Here is a 20,019-nt window from a genome sequence, read left to right on the forward strand (position 1 = left end):
ATACTACTTTTTGTTAGTATGGCAATTGTCCCCTAAAATGATGATACCTCTCCTTGCCCCGGATCCCATGTCAGATAATGAAGAAGATGTTCTTACAGTAGAGCGCCTCTAGGGTGATCTCTTTCAGAGATCAAAAGGGGGAATGTTGGAGGATATATGTATATATGCTGATTGTTATAGTGGTTAAAGAGTAGTGGTTAAAAGTATCTTATTAGGTGTGATACATTTATACTGTGTTTATTGTAATTTTCATGTATTGTGCAGACAGTAGGTGCTTGTTTCTCAGCTTTGAAGCCACTGTGGGAGTGTGTGCAGAGGAGGTCTGGCCGCCACATACCGTCACGTGCCTGACAACCAGCGCGGAAGGAATGCGCTGTTCCACGGGCTGCCTGGAGGTGCGCCGGCCCGCGGCTGCTCCTAACTGAGGCGGAGGAGAGGGATCAGGTTGAGCGGGCGGACCCCGGCTCCCGAGTTGGCAAGAGCCACGATCGGCTGGATGGACGGATCACGGGGACGAGCTGGAGAACAGACCCAGCGGAGGGAAATCCTGAAGGGTTAGGACGTCAAACCTGTTATCCAGTGCTAGATCCGGAGGTGGAGGAGGGAGAGAAAGACAAGCCACAGTGCCCCTGTTCACCACTGACCAGGGTTCACTCGGCTTGAGTGGAGTTGAGCTCACCAGAACCGGAGCCACCGCTCCGTCCTCCCTGATGGAGCACTGCCACTCCGCAGGAGGTGGAAAATGCCTTTGGTTTGGGCTTGGCTTCCTGGTGGTGCCAGCGGGACTCAGTGACCGGAGATCCAGTGGTGATGGAGCCAGTCCACGGCAGGGTGGTGTTGTCGGCGGCCGACATGGTCTGGTCACCAGCACCGGAAGCCCTAAGATGTGCAATGAGCTTTGCCTGGGTCGTGGCGATGGTGGAGAGATCCAGGAGGATTTTGTCCCTCTCCATGAGGTCAGCCTTCAGGCCAGAGACGTTCTCCCCTCAGTTTTGAGAGCGTGGAGAGACAGGACTTGCACACGGCCATCATGTCGTAGTTTGTGCCGGGGATCCGTCACCCGGGACACAGAACCACCACAGGGAGATGGGTTTAATACCGGTCCTGGGCCCGAATGTCCAGGGAGACCTTCTTCACTCCTGGGCAAGCAGCCCACTTCACCAGTTGCTTTTAGATCCCACTGAGTTGAAGAGGTTCTTTAAAAATTGGCGCCTTGCTAGTGCGATTCGGCGTCACGACTTCCGTGTTTTACTTCTCCAGTGTAATCAGAGGCAACCACAGGCCCGATGGTTAAACGCTTCGGTCCATGGTTTGAAGAAATAAATACAACGAAAGCTGGGCAAATACATGAAAATTACAATAAACACAGTATAAATGTATCACACCTAATAAGATACTTTTAACCACTACTCTTTAACCACTATAACAATCAGCATATATACATATATCCTCCAACATTCCCCCTTTTGATCTCTGAAAGAGATCACCCTAGAGGCGCTCTACTGTAAGAACATCTTCTTCATTATCTGACATGGGATCCGGGGCAAGGAGAGGTATCATCATTTTAGGGGACAATTGCCATACTAACAAAAAGTAGTATGACTAGACACCTCCAGTTGCCCCAGAGCCCCAGCCTGGATTATGTCATCAAAGCCTCATCTAGTCAAATGTATTAGTTCCAAGCAGAGCTAATCTGACCATTATTTTTCGAAGCTTGTACTATGTGATTATATAATTGCAAAGTTAACAAAAAGTATGTTTTCTCTTTAGCCAACACAGCTACTCTTTCTTCTGAGGAGTGGCTTCGTTATCTATATACTAGACTGGCAAGGTCCTGTCTAGGAGCTTAAAACCTTCATATAAACACTCTACTCAGTCATCCTTTGTATCTGTGTTGCTTTTCTTCGGTGCTGCTTCTTCTGGCTGGGAATTGTGATCGTCCAGCTCGCTCATCTATGACCTATGGGGAGAGGTTTGCTCCACTAGCCCTTCACCCAATGCAACTAACAGTGTATCTTCAGGTGGTCGCGTCTTCTGTTGTCGAGTCTATTGGGTTTCCCTCAGGACCCTTGGGTGGCCCAGATGAGATGTCTGGTTAATGGGATGATGACTCTGCTGGGATGATAGAACCAGGTAAGACTGATGTCAGTTTCTGTAGTGAGAGGTCCGCTTTCTCTTTTAGCCCTTCGATAGTGAAATTGACTTGTCTTATTCGCTCATTGAGGAGTTGGTTTTGAGCCTTTTCTATGATTTTCTCCACTCTATGCCTTCTCATAGTGGAATTCAAGCATATGCTAGTTGATGTGGGAGTTGTTTGTTGTTTGCATCTCAGACTAAATCGTAGGTGGTATCTGTAATCTGCAAACTTCCGAGCCAACCTTTCATGTTCCTGCACCATTTTAAGGGTTGCTGACCCAAACTGGTGCGCAATAAGCCTATGAATGTTCTTATTGTCCAGGTCATCGTTACCCCCAAAGCATTTTCAGCCAAAAGCAACTGGACTTAATGGGGTTTTTGTCTAGGAAGACGTTTCACAACTATTGACTATATAAAAACTATTTATTTAATTAATTAAATTTTAACAAAATTATTAAATGCACAATAAGGAAATCATTATGAATATTTGGAGATTTACGGAAAATATGCCAAATATTGATTTAATCCAAATGATTTTACAGTGAAAAAAAAAATTCGATTTACCAAATATCTGCAAAAAGAACTACTTATTGAGTAGGTGGAAATAATTTATATTTACCAAGTATCAGGATTAAATTAATTTCTATTATAACGTAATTAAATATCTGGATGGTATTGATTTATGTTCACTATTTTTGTGGGTGAAATTGAGGCTATCTTTCTAAATATTTGGATATGAATGATTTGGATTCAATCACCAAAATACGTTGCATTAACTTAAAATGGGTACCACATGACTTAAAATCTTTTTAATGTTATTGTCACTTCGTTACCATAATTTTTTAATGTCAATTTTTCTTAATACCATGCCTTCTCGTTGCAAGAATTTACTTTAGTTCAGTTAAAAAAATACCATATGTAGGAAATCAGCAGGTAACAAACACATTTACAACCAATTACAAAGAAATAGAGAGGTAGGCTGTGAAAAAACCCAGAGACACAATGTGTACAATAGGGGTATGTATGCTGGCAATCTGTTTATTATCCATTTTGATCGAGCCTAAATATGAAGTAATGTCATGTTCATAAAGAAAGATGAGAGTGTTCGGCCTAGGCAAAGGAGGACTCCAATGCAGTCTAGGTACGATAAATGCAGGCTTTAATTCCTTGGCAAGACAGTGGTAATGGCTGGCGGTACACAAACGGACGATATACTCTGGCAAGGAGACAGGGGAAGACAGGACGATATACACATGAGGGAGGGTGACACAGGTGGATACAATCAGGTAATCAGGGAACACAGCACAGGACACAGGAGGAAGGGCAAGTGACCTGAAAACGAGAGGAAGATTAATCTTTCAAAATAAAACATGAATTTCACAAGACAAAAAAACCCAAGACAGGACACCTCTCACCTCGTAATGACAATAGCCCCCCCCTGGCAGCCCCCCCATAGGGATGCTCAACTAGGGTGGCTGCTCAACTAGGATGGTGACGTGGCCTGTAGGAGGGAGAAAAGGAAAAACGGTTGAAGAACAGCGCCCTCCTGGAAATGGTCAAGGAAGTCTCTCAGAACGTCATTTATCATGGCTTGGAACACGGTGGCGGCATTGGTAAGTCCAAAAGGCATGACCCTTTATATAAAGTGACCGCTGGGTGTGTTGAATCCAGTCTTCCACTCGTCACCCTCTCTAATTCTGACCAGATTTGCGCAGGTCCAACTTGGTTAATATTTTTGGCCTGTTGAAGCTGGTCAAAAACAGTAGACATGAGGGGAATAGGGTAACGGTTCCTTATGGTGATGTCATTAAGTGGGCTGTAGTCGATGCACGGTCTCAAGGACCTATCTTTCTTCTTTACAAAGAAAAACCCTGCCCCTGCTGGAGACGATGACGGATGAATTAAGCCTGCTTCTAGTGACGCTGAGATGTAATTATTCATGGCGACCCTTTCGGGACCAGAGACGGAGTACAGGTGTCCCTTGGGGATAGGAGCACCGGGTAGCAAATCTATGGCACAGTTGTATGGTTGGTGCAGAGGAAGAGACAGAGCCTTTGTCTTGCTGAACACATGCCGGAGGTGGTGATAACAAGATGGGACAGAGTTCAGGTCCGGGAATTCTGGGGTCTTTGGCAGGATTGGCAGAAAAAAGGTTAATCTCTTTGACATTTTCCCCCTCGTTAGTATAAAACACACAGTTCTTGGTACAATCCTTTCCCCATTCTCAGATCTTTCCTGTTTTCCAGTCAACATGAGGGTTATGTTGACACAGCCATGGATGTCCCAGGACCAGAGAATGAGAGGATGAGTAGACTAGATACAGACGAATGTGTTCCTGGTGACAGTCTATGTTCATTTGGACTGTGTGATAGTGAAGAGCTCCTTACCATTCAGTGCCCTGGCTTTAATGGGTCTAGTTAGCGGTTCTGATTTAAGACCTAGCTTCCTCGCTAAGCCCCAGTCCATCAGACTCTCGTCTACACCCGAGTCGATTAGCGCCTCTAGATCTGTGGCAGGAGGAAGGGCAAGTGACCTGAAACCAGAGGAAGCTTACTCTTTCAAAATAAAACATGATCATTTCATTTCACAAGACATAAAACGCAAGACAGGACAACTCTCACTGCTGTGTGACAAATTGTATTTGGTATTCGGTGTTCCGTTGTATATAAAGAACACGCCTGCGCTTTAACAAGGGGTGATTTAATGAAGAAGTGTCAATGTTAAATAAGACTGTTTGATGGTTTAATAAATCCAACCATGCCATGTCCATTTCTATGGTATATCCATGTACGTATTGTGGTGTTTATCAGCAAGTTTCATGAACATGCTTGTAATAATTTAGTTCTCCCTGAACATTTATTTGGGTACCTTCCTAAAGAGTATATTTTTACCACAGCTTCCTAGCTTCTCTATTAACACACAATGCGGATTTGCGGCAGTTATCGTCACTGTAAATCGCCGTGAAACTCCCAGCCAACCTGAAGTTTCAGTCAACTACAGATAACTGTCCAACACTGGCGGTTCATTGAAATCAAAACCCAGAAGGTAACCAAGGCCGGCCAGGGGGAGGTGCTGTCACAGTAGACGGGGAAGCTGGTCCAGAACAAGTTCTCAAAACGAGAGTTCCCAGATGGAAATGCTGAGAAAATGCAAGTCAATCCATCTGGCGGGGTCAGCTGGTTACTGAATTGAAAGCTGAACTTCGATCCATCGAGCAGCTTATCAAGGACCTCCTCCTGAGGCAGATCCTGTAGATTTAGTGGTGGAATGTAACTAATATTTACTCAATTACTGAAATAAAATTTGAGAGTTACTTGTATTTCCAAATTAATTAATTCCAAAATTTGAGTTTTTTAAGAAGGAAAGAAAAGTCAAAATTCTCTGATTCTTAAATGTGAATATTTTCTGGTTTCTTCATCCTCTCTGACAGTAAACTGAATATTTTGGAGACATTTAAGGACGTTGTGTTTTCACCAAAACAATAATCGATTACTAGGGAAAATAACTATGGTTACGTCCACACGATCGAAAATGACTTTTTTTCTCCATCGTTCTTAAAAAGTTTTCTGTCCACGCGGACTTGGCTAAAGAAACATCTGCGTGGTGAGATCAGGCTGTCAGTGATTTAAGCTCACTCTGCTCTGACGGCTTTATTTTTCTTCTGGATTTTCGGTAGAATAGATGCCTAAATGCCTGTTGCTGCCATCCACAGTTCGGTTATATCAATTATATAACAGGAACAGACTGATTTCCCCCAAGGACTGCAACAATAGTGGCTTTGGTAAGCCCCTGGATGTCTCACGGAGAACTTTGATGACACTTACCACAATCTCAAAGCTGATTGGCTGTCGCAGCGCAATGCCACCTGAAAAGTTGAATGTTTTTAACCTTTTTTGCGTCGCTTCAGACGCTCCATTCGCACCGCCTCCGCCTGAATCACGTGTCATTGCGCCATTTACATTGATTTTCGATGTAGAGTTCTCACTCAATTCGTGTTTGGTGTGAACGCCCCATTACAGGAAAACGCGTCTTCGTGTGGACGGGCCCTAAATTTATCAATGATGAAGTAATCTTTAGTTGCAGCCGTAGGCGTAAGTTATGGGGGAGATGGCAAGCAGTCAGAAGCATGATGTGGATCCCTGTTCTCTTTCTTGCTGACCTGTTTTGGTCGGGTATTATGTGCACCATATTTTCTGCATTTTCTGCATAACGTAAGTAATATTTTTTTAATAATAGTTTGACCCTTTAATAGTTCCCCCCTGATCCCTAAGACCTAAAGGCACAGCTGTATAACACTTAGACTTCAGATACCTCCCAGTTATGGGTATTAACCTGGTACCTGGTGACAATTGACTTAATTGTTGGACAGCTCTCCTGGTTACTTTGCAAGATGGCGAGCTACTCTAAGATGACTGAAACCCTGAGACAAAAATATACATACATATGTAGGTGTGTATGTATGTATGTTATAGAATCCCTATTGAGAGTCTATATATATATATATATATATATATATATATATATCTTTCAAGGAGACCATTTTGCCGGCCTACATCATAAATGTGTTTGCTTATTTATATGTAAAATCTACCCTTCATTTCTTTTCTGTGACCTTGTCGTACCAACTAGGCCTCTTTTCCAGGGACTTGACCAGTGTCCTCTCAATGGCCAGCAGAGCTAGGCTGTTTAAACGGCCTTGGCCGAGCTGGAGCTGCTGCGCCAGGCTACTGTGAAGTGTGACCGCCTGTGAGTGTGAGTTTGAGTGACGAGGGGAGAAGCTCCGCAGCTGCCGCTGTTCGTTGGGTAAAGAAACCGCAGAGTGACAGAACAGAGTCGCCAAACTCAACGCTAGTTGTTTTTAACAAAGACAAAGTCGCTGGGGATCGGTAAAGTCTCTGGATCAGTTCAGAACAACGTAATGAAAAAGGCTTCAGACAACTCATCCAATCATCATGCAGAATCAGAGCGTCCGGGCCAGCCCGCTGCCCCATAGATCCCCTGAGCTTCCGATGTGTCTAGTTTTGCTGCAGTTTTTTTGTACGTTAGCTACTGTTTTTGACATGAATTAGCAAGCATTGGCAATATACAAGATAGTTTGCAAGCTAACATGTAGCCATGATGGGACATTTTTGTTTTGCTGTTCAAAAGACATCGTGCAGTAATGTAGGCCAGGACTGCTAGATAAGAAATTGCACGTTAAAATGAATAAGAGCAAACCTGCAAATTCATTTGAGCACATAATATTTTTTTGCTTACTCAACTGAGAATTTGTGCTCGCAAAATTTATTTTTCTGTGCTCAAAATCACACTTTGCTCCTTCACTAATGTGGCACAAATATAACGCCATACATTTCAACCTGCCACCCTGACCATGGCAGGTTTTAAAGTTCGGCAAACATACTCAAAAATGATCGAAATGCCTTTAAACATTCAAATAAACAAAGGTAAGCTTTACAAAGTTTATATCGATCATTTTAACCAACTACTAACCTGTAAAACACAGATAAAGGGCAGCAGCAATGCAGACAGTGTTCGGTTCGTCATCCAGATTGCATCTGAGACAACCCGGGTTGCAACTGCTCCAGTTACAACAGTTCCACCTGGGTGCTGCTGATATTGGTGGTCACTCTTCGTAATATGCACAAAAAAAGTTATTTGACATGCTTGTCACATAGATTGTTAGGGACAATATTAGGCCCTGGAAATCAATGAAGGTACTGTACAAATAATGTATTGAAATAAACACAAAATTGGTTGCACACTTTTGTGGTGTACCAAAGTATGTTTTGGTTTCCTCCTGCAGTTTGTGTTTATTCTCACTCAGCATGAAGGTGTCGTATCTCTCTGATATTGAAATGCTGTGTTTCGTATGGCCTGTCAGATTTAGTCCACAAATACAAAACAGGCCTTGAATCTGAAGTCGTGCAGAGCTCCTCTGTGAGACCATTATTCATGTGTCACAGACTTCATTTAAAACATCCATTAAGCAAAAAGAAAATATCAGAAATAGAATTACGAGCAAGCGGATCACCACTAAAGCTGTAGAGAAACATGTACCAAAATCTTTAGAAGGCGGCTTTTCATTGTGCATGGCATGTACAGCGTTATGTGGTATTTGCACAAAAATGTGCATGTAGTTCAAACATCTATTTTTTTTTCTATGTTTGGCAGACTTTGCCCACAAGGGTAAAGTAATATATGATATAATGCACAGTTGATGTCATTGTAATGACTTGTAAAAAAATTACTATCTTTTCTTCCTCATCGATGTTGCTGACTAATAAATTAAAGCTCTATATTTTATAATAACAGGTCTTGTACTGTTTGCCATTGTTGAGTGCATAGTTTAGTTAGTAGGATAGTAATACAGCGTTTTCTATTTTTAAAGTAACTTTTGCTGTCAAATAAATGCATTAAAAATATGTACCTTTTGAAATATGGTTGTGTAAAACTAGTATAAGTGACATGGAAAATTCAAGAAAAGTAAAACACCTCCCTAGGGAGGCGCCCAGGGGGCATCCTTACTAGATGCCCAAACCACCTCAACTGGCGCTTTTCAACGCAAAGAAAAGGCAGCTCTACTCCGAGTTCCTCACCCTATCTCTAAGGGAGACTCCAGCCACCCTCCTAAGGAAAAACCCATTTCGGCTGCTTGTACCTGTGACCTCCTTCTTTCGGTCATGACCCAGCTTTCATGACCATAGGTGAGGGTAGGAACGAAGATTGACCGGTAGATTGAGAGCTTTGCCTTCCGGCTCAGCTCTCTTTTCGGTGCGATAGAGCGACTGCAATACTGCCCCAGCTGCTCCGATTCTTCTACTTGAACTCCTTCACTTGGGGTAAGGACTCATTCCCTACCTGGAGTAAGCAATCTACCGGTTTCCTGCTGAGAGCCATGGCCTCAGATTTAGAGGTGCTGATCCTCATCCCAGCAATTTCACACTCGGCTTCGAACCGATCCAGTGAGTGCTGAAGGTCACTGACCGCCGATGCCATCAGGACCACATCATCTGCAAAAAGCAGAGACGAGCTCCTCAGCCCACCGAACTGCAACCCCTCCCCACCACGACTACGCCTCGATATCCTGTCCATGAAAATCACACAGGATTGTTGACAAAGAGCACCCCTGGCCGAGGCCAACCCCCACCGGGACCAGTTCACCCGCACTACTCGTTTGGGCTTACCTTGTCTGTCCAGAATCTTCCCCCAGCTTCTGACCCAACTCATCACCAGATGATGATCAGTTGACAGCTCTGCCCTGCTCTTCACTTGAGTGTCCAAAACATACAGCCTCAGACCAGATGATACGATCACAAAATCGATCATCGACCTTTGACCTAGAATGCTCTGGTACCACGTACACTTATGAGCATCCTTATGTTGGAACATGGTGTTTGTTATAGACAATCCGTGACTAGCACAGAAGTCTAATAACAGACGACCGCTCGGAGGGCCGTTCATCCCAATCACTTCCCTCCAGGTGACTCCATCATTGCCCACTTGGTCGTTGAAGTCTCCCAGCAGAACTATGGAGTCCCCTACTGGAGCCCCATGCAAAACTCCATTCAGGGTCTCCAAGAAGGCCGAATACTCTGAACTGCTGTTCGGTGCATAAGCACCACTAACAGTCAGAGTTTTCCCCTCTACCACCCACAGGGCATAAAAAGGCAACCCTCTCGTCCACCGGGGTAAACTCCAACACCGCAGTGCTCAGCCGTGGGTTTGAAAGTATCCCCACACTCGCCCAGCGCCTCACACCCTGGGCAACTCCAGAGAAGAATAGGGTTGTACCCCTATCCAGGAGTACACTTCCAGAACCGAGACTGTGCATGGACGTAAGCCCCACCAGATCTAACTAGCAGCGCTCCACATCCCACACAAGCTCTGGCTTCTTCCCCCACAGAGAGGTGACATTCCACGTCCCAAGAGCCAGCCTCTGCTGCCCGTGTCTGGTCCGTCGAGGCCCCTCACCTTCACTACCACCCGTGCAGAGCACCCGACCCCAGCGGTTCCTCCTGTGAGTGATGGGCCAACAGGATGGAGAGGGGGGAGGGGCTACTTCACTTTTTTGGGCTGTGCCCGGTCGGGCTCCGTGGCAAACCTGGCCACCAGGCGCTCGCCGGCGAGCCCTCCGTCTGGGCCTGGCTCCAGACGGGGGCACCAGGCTTCCTCCGGGCAGGGTCTCTCTGCCTCTTCCTCGTTATTCCATAGAGTCTTTGTGAACCATTCTTAGTCCGGCCCCTCGCCTGAGACCACTCTGCCATGGGAGACCCTACCAGGAGCACCAGGCTCCAGACAACACTGCCCTCAGGTTTACAGGGTCTCACAAACCTCTCCACCACGATAAGGTGATGGTTCCCGGAGAGATACCTCAAATTTGTACTAAAGTATTTGCGTAAATGTACTTTGTTGCATTCCACCACTGCTGATCTGCAGCTTTTCCATACAAATTGCTTTACAACAGACAGACACATTGAGAAAGAGACAACTACTTACTTCATGTGTAGGAGAATTCAGAGCAATGCTCACACACACTTAATGGACATGCATGCAACCATATTTGAGATTAGGATCATTAACCAGCTTCAGATTGAGGTCAATGCGATCTGTCAGGTGACACTGCAAAGCTCTTTAAGCACTTCAGAGCTCACTCTTCAGTCTACAGTATCCTACAATAAATGTCGGTTTTGGGGCGGGGGGTCTGGTTAATTATTTCAGTGACCCCCAGTTGTTACGATTGTTGTTTGGAGTAGACACCAGTTATTTTGGTTTAATCCCTCAATTCGACCTCTTTGCAGACACCATTTATATTCAATACCAAATATACTCCCACATCTGGTTTAATTTTGGTCCTGATGTGAGATCCAGCTATATAGGCACAGTCGCTATTCAGCACCAATCTATTTAGCTTCACACGCTTCTCTTTTAAAGGCACTTAAGAACAGCATAGAGAGATAAGCACTTGAGCCGATGTTCATCTTCCGCTGAGCACAGCAAAGTCCCCCTAAAGGTTAGAGCACTCCGACACTGATGTATGCCTACCTCTCGTCACACCTTTGGCCCTGCCCTAAAACACACCTGTCCTTGTGCTCCATTGGTCCTCCTCGGTCAGGTGAGCAGAGGATGCCCAAAATCCTCTCCTAAGACAAGAACATACTCACAACGTTTCTCCAGTGTTTGCCGCAGGCAGTTGACGCATCAGCTGCACAGTTGACAGAACAGAAGGCACGCGATCAGCTAGGACCTACTTCCATTTTTTTCTGCCATTTGGCTTTTGAGTAGAGGGGCCAAAGCCGGGAAAAGTAGGATGGGGGCTGGAGCGAGCGCCGAGGAGAAGCACTCCAGAGAGCTGGAGAAGAAGCTGAAGGAGGATGCGGACAAGGATGCAAGAACTGTCAAGCTGCTGCTGCTAGGTAAAAACTGTCAAGTTAGATGCAATAACGGGAAAGTTCATCATTATGGCTACACATATTTGAAGAGAAATAGTCTGACTATGAGAAATAATTGTAGCTGTTGCATTGCTTATTCTCTTGTAAAAGTTTGGTTTAATCTTTCATGATACACTTGACCTTATTTCTTTCATGTTACACTTGACCTCATTACTTAAGTCAACACGAACATATGTTGTAACTGAAGTTCATTATGGATAGACCATAGTCATCTGAATAACTGAATAGTTACTACATTGTGTATTCAAAAAACAAAAAAAACAAACTTTGTTTATATTAACTGTGATGAAAACAAGTCATGTGTTTGAGTAAAGTAAAGGCTTAATAACCTGTGTCATTTAATTGCTTAGACACTTTAATAATCACTCAATCCAATCCCTTTTTAATCCTGAAACAACAGGTCCTCCGACACAAAGGGCTTAACTCTGAAGGACACACATACACTACACTGCACAACCCAAACAGGGCCTGTGGCTGCAGCATCAAAATAACCGTAATTGAACTTGAAATCACAGGCACTATGTAATTAATCAATCAAGGGGGGAATTTAGTATAATCTTTTAAAATTATTATAGTTTTAAATTTGAGGACGAACAAATTATGTATACCAAAATATCTGTTTCTAATATGACGATGTTGGGTTTAAAAGCAAAAGCACACAAGATTGGTAGCTGCATGCTGTATACTTTGCTAAATATCCGTCAGGTTGTTAGAGATATTGTTTCACACTCAGCTTAATCATCTCCTCATGATGATGTAGGTCAGGGGCAGGGAAATCTCTAGCTGACATCAGCTTTGAAGATTAGTATAAGTATTATGACCTGTTGAGATCCTCTGTCTGATGAATGCCATTACCTCCATTACCTCCTCTTACATTAATAAAACCCACAACATACATTTAAAGCACAAAAAACACACTATGGTTAAGAAGAAGTCTAACTTCTCCAAAGTCCTATAAAATGTTAAAATAAAGTTAGGAATAAAAGCATAGTGTTATTATTCAATGCACATAACTGTGTTTCGTGTTTTTCTACTGTCACATAGGTGCTGGAGAATCAGGCAAAAGCACTATCGTCAAACAGATGAAGTAAGATATCTGACTTTTGCACCCAAGCAACGTCTCACTTCTCATCTGACTGACTGTAAATCACATTCTAATGCTTACTTTCTCATCAGAATTATCCACAAAGATGGTTACTCGCTGGAAGAATGCTTGGAGTTCATTACAATCATCTACAGCAACACCCTGCAGTCCATCATGGCCATTGTGAAGGCTATGAACACACTCAATATTAACTTTGGCCACGCTGATCAGCAAGTAACAGCTGAGATGGACTTTGATGTTTTTCATGTAAATTGATTTCAACTTTCTAGCAGACAACTAAACGTAAATTGCATGTGTGCTTGTCCTCTTTCATCCGTACCTACAGGATGATGCCAGGAAACTCATGCATCTTGCAGACACCATTGAGGAAGGCACAATGCCTAAAGAGTTGTCAGACATCATTTTGCATCTGTGGAAGGACACTGGCATACAGGCATGCTTTGACAGGGCCTCGGAGTACCAACTCAACGACTCCGCTGGATAGTAAGAAATCACCCAAGCTGAGAATAAAAATTGTCACATAAGTGTTTGTTATTGAATAAATTTCATTTTCCTCAGCTACCTGAATGACTTGGAGCGACTGGTTACACCAGGCTACGTGCCCACTGAGCAGGATGTGCTGCGATCAAGAGTGAAGACCACTGGTATCATCGAGACCCAGTTTTCGTTCAAAGATCTCCATTTCAGGTGATTCTGTGCGGTATTTCTCGAGAATGGCACCAATAACTCATCATTAGCGCTCCCACTGCGCTGGATGGCAGCCGTTAAAGATCAAATTAATTTGTGTTCATGCAGGATGTTTGATGTGGGTGGCCAGAGATCAGAGAGGAAGAAGTGGATCCATTGTTTTGAAGGCGTGACCTGTATCATCTTCATTGCTGCTCTTAGCGCCTACGACATGGTGCTGGTGGAGGATGATGAAGTGGTATGATAACACTTTATTCTATATTCTATATTATTTGTGTCTTTTTCCTTTTTGGAAAATCAACAGCTGGTTACTTTAAAAAGGCACAAATCCTTTCCTTCAGAATCGAATGCACGAGAGTCTGCACTTGTTCAACAGTATCTGCAACCACCGTTACTTCGCCGCCACCTCTATTGTACTATTCCTCAACAAGAAAGATGTGTTCGTCGAGAAGATCAAGAAAGCTCATCTCAGCATGTGCTTCCCTGAATACGATGGTGAGGTGAATCCAAACACAAACTGAAGCACATTTAAGGACCTTTAATAAGGGACAAACTAATTAAACAATATCTTTATTTTTATTTTTCATTAAGGCCCCAATACTTATGAGGATGCTGGTAACTACATCAAATTGCAGTTCTTGGACCTGAACATGCGCAGAGACATTAAAGAAATCTACTCTCACATGACCTGTGCCACGGACACCGAGAACGTCAAGTTTGTGTTTGACGCCGTAACTGACATCATCATCAAAGAAAACCTGAAAGATTGTGGTCTCTTCTAAGAGCAACTCTGAGAAACTCGATGACGGTGAGTAAAGTTTTCAGTTTCTTCATTCAGACTAATTTTTGGGCCAGCTAATACAATTTGCGTCTCTTTCTTTCTTTTCTTTTACAGGGTGATGTTTTTAGCCCTGTTACATTCCACAAATCCCCTCTCAATCCCAACTGAAGACTGAAGATGAAATCGATCCCCTCATACAGCCATCCTCAAACTAGTTAACGCAAACAAACAAACAACTAAAAATCAAATTGTTGTGTTCAAAACTAAGTTGTAGAAAGTTTAATTCTAGTAAAGCTATCTTTTCTCCTGAGTCTCTTGAACTGGAGAGCTATGCAATCAGTAGTTAAGACCCAAACAACTTCTGTCGACATAACATGATTTCTTCTCACATGCACTAATATGAATAGATGTCAGGCAATTGCATCTTTGGTCCAGTAAATGTAGTTAATTAACTGAGGTTCAGGAACAAGACCATACCCCTCTCCCTTCACTAATTCCACCACTCACGCCTCATAATTAACAACCTGTGTCCCATTACCGCAACACCTGTGTCTCATTAACTCAACTACCTGTGCAACCATATATATATCCGTGTCTTACCCACTCTCTCTGGTTCGTCTCAGTTTTCACAACCCTCCCCCCCGCAAACCCCGTTCTTCTCCTCTCTTCCCCCTTTTTTTTTTACTAATAGTCAGTAGCTCAGTAGTCCACACTACAATGCGAGGCTTCTGCCAGGGGTTGATGAAGCAGCACACATCAAGGCGTAACCCCGCTCTGAGCCAGGCTCCCCAGGCAGGTGTGACATCCATACAAACCTCAACCCGCTTCGCACCATTAATCCTCGACAATCGACCCACGCCCTTCATCCCAACGATCGACCCATGATCTTCATCCCTGGCGGTTGACCCTTATCATTCCCTCAACCCCTCTCTTCTTCCCACCTTAACGCACCCTCAACCCACCTTTTTGCATTTCCCGGCTATTCCAATTAAACTTTTCCAATATCGTACAATGGTGTTGTCCTGTTAGTGAAGTGATCAATATACAGCCAAAAAGCACACAAGAGGGCCTCAACACCTGCAGACGCACTTCAACCTGTTAGAGATTTTAAATAAACTAGACATGGCTTCTGTATACACAACGTCTATTCAAACAGATAACAAACTGAAGTTGAGTGTTAGAAAATGTAACTTTTTGCAATAGCTGAAAAGGGCCAGTGTATATTATTAAACTGTTATTATTAAAAAACTGTCTATTGGACAGTTCATGAAGTGTGGCGATACCATGTGGATTTGTAACACTGTTGAGTGAAAGATGTAATATATTTAAACCTAAAAATAATTTTCTTAAGGATCACTTAACCTATTAAAGCTTATTTAGAAAATGGAGTACTTTCCCATTTTTCATAAATAAAAAACAAACAGCGTCTTGTTCATTATCTGTTATTTATTAATTTCTCAGAATATTTCAGGTTAATTTTCTGGCATTTTGCAACCACTTGTTAAGAAATGTTAATCCTTTACCTTTAGTTTCACACAGTTTAGAGGAATAGTGTGACATTTCTTGTCAAAGGTGCTAAGCTAACTTAGCATTTACCATACAGTGGCCCATTTCACCAAATTTGCAATTAGAGCTAAATTCCCAGCCAATTCATGATGATGTCTGGTTCTAATCAAAGACAGAAGTCCTCTAACCCATAAAACACATTGTTTTTTCCCTCTATTACGAACCTGACTTCCTCCTTTGCTTCGGTCATAATTACTACGGCCACCAGAGGTCACGGCAACAATAAATGGGGATGTTTTGGGGGGAGGGCAGTCTCAATCAAATTTATGATTGACGAATATTGGCAAAACATGACGCTCCCACCAATTGTGATCTGTATCGGGCAAATCAGGCTCGAAATCTCAGCAAGAAATTGAATAATCATAATTCGCGAAATGTCAGACTATTTCTTTTAATATAATCTGAGACAAAGTGGTTGTGGGTGATTAAAAAAACAAATTTTAGCGTTTTAGTCAACACTTGAGATAAGAATATGAACAGCTGTCTCCCAAAGCCAAAAGAAGATGCCGATGCTGTGATGTCATTGAGCCATGCAGCTTAAGATCTGCTAAGTTTTACAAACACTCAGGATGTTTAGTAAAAGATAAACCGTTCCAGAAGAGATATCTCAGTAGAGCTGTACATTGCAGTTAAGGAGACATCACACATTTTTTTCAATCTGTGTGGAACAACAATGAATTTTCACAGTACAGCTGTACTAAAGTTCTGTACAGTTATACTTGACCTCACATAACCATGTAGGAAGATTTGCAATATCTATCTAAGACTATACTAAGACATTGTAGTGTAGTCAACAACAATTTAAGAAAGTTTTATTTTTTTTTATGAAAGCTTTCATTGGTTTTAGTTTTTTCCTTTAAACCCTGAGTTCATGACAATTAATTGTTTTGATGATGTGCAATTATGTGACAGAGAAACAGAAAGAGAAACTTCCATCTACTCTAACTAGAATAAACAAAGCAGGAGAGACTGCGACTAAACATGTCTGAAAAAGTTGTGCTCATTAAAAAAAAAAAAATTTTATGGCTTGTTTTGTCATGTCTAAAAAAAAGGAGCTTAATGTCATAATCACTGTAAAACTTTACATACACATGGAATGACATTTATTGTGTAATATCGACAGTGGTCTCAAAAAAAATACTTGACAATGTTATCCAACACAAATATGAGCTGCACAGCATCCAGAAAGACCAAGAAAGACACCGTAAAACAGCAATAGTCATCCTGAGCCTCTCTCTCACTGTCATCATCTGTTAATACTGCCCTTATTTAAAAGCACTGATATAGTCAAGTGAATCAACTGCAAAGAGGCACTAATCATCATTCAATTCAATTCAGTTCAAAAAACTTTATTTGTCCCCGGGGGGCAATTCAGGGCACACAGAGCAGCAAATAACGACAGTGCAACTATACAAAGACATTTTAACCTAACAACAAGAATAAAGTGTAAAAGAAGAATAAGTGTCAGGATGTTAGTGTGTTAGTACAGGTAGAATAAGTGTCAGGATGTTAGTGTGTTAGTACAGGTTAGATACGGAGAACATCGTCGGCGTGAGATGTAGAAGGACATGCGTGTATCAGATGTAAGCAGACATGTGAACGGGTGTATATGATGTTAACATGCAGTAGACTGTTGAAACAGGTATAAACAGAACTGTAGTGCAGAAAAGATGTAAGTGGACAGTGATCGGATTCAGATGGGGTCAGACATGATACATATGTGTAATGAGCAGACGTAAACAGAACTATAGTGCAGTAATAGAGTATAAATATAATATATAACAATATGCTATGTGCAGATACTAAATAATAAAGTGATAGTGGTGCATGGCAGGAAAACAGCAGTCTAAGTATATGCTAGCTCTGTGTAACCAGATGAATACTGAAAAATAAAGTGACCATAGTGCTATGATGGATACAATATAAGGCTTGATAGACAGAATAAAGTGGAGCAGTGCATTAATACCATAAATTAAAATAACTAACATAATCAAGTAGACCAGTAAGAACATAGTAACAGAATAAGTCCGGTGTGAACATATTAACAGAATAAATAATTAAGTGGAGTAGTGCAACAGACCGGAGTAACATAGTAAACAGAATAAATAAGTGGAGTAGTGCAACAAACCACTAACATTATAAACAGAGTGAACAGAATAAAGTGGAATCGTGCATCAAACCAGTAGTTCACAGCTTTGAGGACAGGAGTGGAGGTAGATAGGTAGATGGCCAGTTCACGTGTCCGGTAAGTGTCCAGGGGGGGTGGTGTCCAGGGGGTGAAGGTGTCCAGGGAAGGTGTCAGGGGTGGGAAGGGGGGTTGATGGTGATGGTGTCCAGGGAGGGTGTCTGGATGGGGTAAGAGGAGGGGTGATGGGAGGGATGTCCGGGGTGGAGAGGGGGGTGAGGTGTCCAGGGAGGGTGTCTGGAGTGGGGGGGGGGGGGGGTTGAAGTGTCCAGGGGAGGGTGTCAAGAGTGGGGAGGGGGATGGTCAGAGGGGTCAGGAGTTGAGGAGCTGGACAGCCCTGGGGATGAAGGTTGCTCTTCTCCTCTGTGTCCTGCAGCAGGGACAGCAAAGACGGCGTCCTGAGGGGAGCCACTCAAACGCTGAGAAGAGAGCATGAGAGGGGTCCTGCATGATCCAACCAGCTAACCTGAGTGTCTACTTCTCATGGATGGTCGACAGAGTTCTAACAGGAAGTCCAATGATCTTAGAGCAGACCGTGGCTATGCTCTGCAGGCGGTTTCTGTTCTGGAGGCTGGTGGAGTAGAACCAGCATGGGATGGAGAACGTGATGATGCTCTCGATGAAGGAGTAGTAAAAGGTCAGGAGGATGTTCTTGCTGACTCCAAAGGAATTGAGCTTCCTAAGGAGGTATTTCAGCTGCTGACATTTCCTGAGAATCTAATCTGTGTTGGAGGAGAATTTCAGCAGGCTGTCGAAGATGGTGCCCAGGTACCTGTACTCCTCAACTGCTTCAACAGGCTTCCCGTGGATCACGGTGTTTGCTGATGCAGCCAGTTCCCTCTGCTTGTTGGAGAAGGTCACCACCACTCCACAAACTCTGAAGAGCTGGTCCGTGGTGAAGAGATGGGCCTGACAGCAGAGACAGGAGGACGGTGTCGTCAGCGTACTTCACCAGATGACAGTTAGGCTGTGTGGTTCTGCAGTCATTGGTGTAGAGGATGAAGAGCAGAGGTGAGAGCACACAGCCCTGAGGGGAGACCAGGACTCTCTGTGAACGGTTGGTCAGGAAGTCCAGTATCCACAGGATTAGCTGTTGGTCCAGATGAAAGAGGGCTGAGAGTTTGTCAGCCAGGATGTGGGGCTGCATGGTGTTAAATGCAGAGGAAAAGTCTGCAAACAGGAGTCTGGCTGCGGTGTTGGGGCGCTCCAGGTGTTTGTGAACAGTGTCTATTATGAATGTTTTTGCATCATCGACGCCCCTGCCAGCTTGATAAGCGAATTGGAGCGGGTCCATCTGGGAGTGGGTTTCCCTGATGATGTGTTGTTTTATGATCCTCTCCATGGCCTTCATCACAAGAGAGGTGAGGGCCACTGGCCGGAGGTCATTCAGACATTTGACGGCGCTCTTCTTGGGGATGGGGATAACTGTTGAGTGTTTCCATTGCTGGGGGACTATGCTGCTGTCCATGGATCTTTGGAACAGGGTCTGAAACACGCCCCCTAGCTGCTCAGCACAGTGCTTCAGGACGCAGCTGCTGATGTTGTCTGGGCCAGGTGAGCTGTTCTCCCTTGTCTTCCTGAGGGCTTTCACCACATCCTCTGCGCTGAAGGTGAAAGCTGCTGAGTCACTGGGCTTGAGCTTGGACATCGCTTCCTCCAGCTGGGTGGTGTTGTCCTGCTCGAACCTTGTGTAGAAAGAGTTAAGGTCGTTGGGGAGAGATGAAGAGCTGCTGCCTGAAACCTGGATGGTTTTTGTGTTGCTGGCAGCAGTGTTCACAGCAGCCATGTTCTTGAGTCCCTGCCAGGCTGAGCGGAGGTTACCCTGCGTGAAGCACTCCTCCACTTTGTTCTTGTACTCCAGCTTGGCAGTTTTTATGGCATGCTTGACCTCTCTGTTGACATCCTTTTTCTCCGTTTCCGAGCCGGTGAAGAAGACCCTTTTCTTCTTGTTGAGGATCTCCTTGAGCTCTTTGGTGATCCAGGGTTTGTTATTGGGGTAGATAGTGACCGTTTTGGAGGGGATGATGTTGTCCACACAGAAGGAGATGTACGATGACACAGTGTCCACATGTTCATTAATGTCATCAGAGGGGGCCAGGAGGTTGTCCCA

The 20,019-nt window shown here is 43.7% G+C and overlaps 1 protein-coding gene across 1 annotated transcript; it reads left to right on the forward strand.

The window, feature by feature from the left end:
* Positions 1-11,443: 11,443 nt before the first annotated feature.
* Positions 11,444-14,159, forward strand: LOC310966231 (guanine nucleotide-binding protein G(t) subunit alpha-1; the record flags this gene model as incomplete). Its single annotated transcript, XM_083940083.1, has 8 exons — positions 11,444-11,549; positions 12,630-12,672; positions 12,762-12,903; positions 13,016-13,173; positions 13,249-13,377; positions 13,486-13,615; positions 13,719-13,872; positions 13,969-14,159. The coding sequence occupies 8 exons, from the start codon at positions 11,444-11,446 to the stop codon at positions 14,157-14,159; spliced, it is 1,053 nt and encodes a 350-aa protein (XP_083796209.1).
* Positions 14,160-20,019: the final 5,860 nt, after the last annotated feature.

The sequence above is a fragment of the Echiichthys vipera genome (assembly GCF_963691815.1).
Source record: "Echiichthys vipera genome assembly, chromosome: Y".
In the NCBI taxonomy this organism is placed as follows: Eukaryota; Metazoa; Chordata; class Actinopteri; order Perciformes; family Trachinidae; genus Echiichthys; species Echiichthys vipera.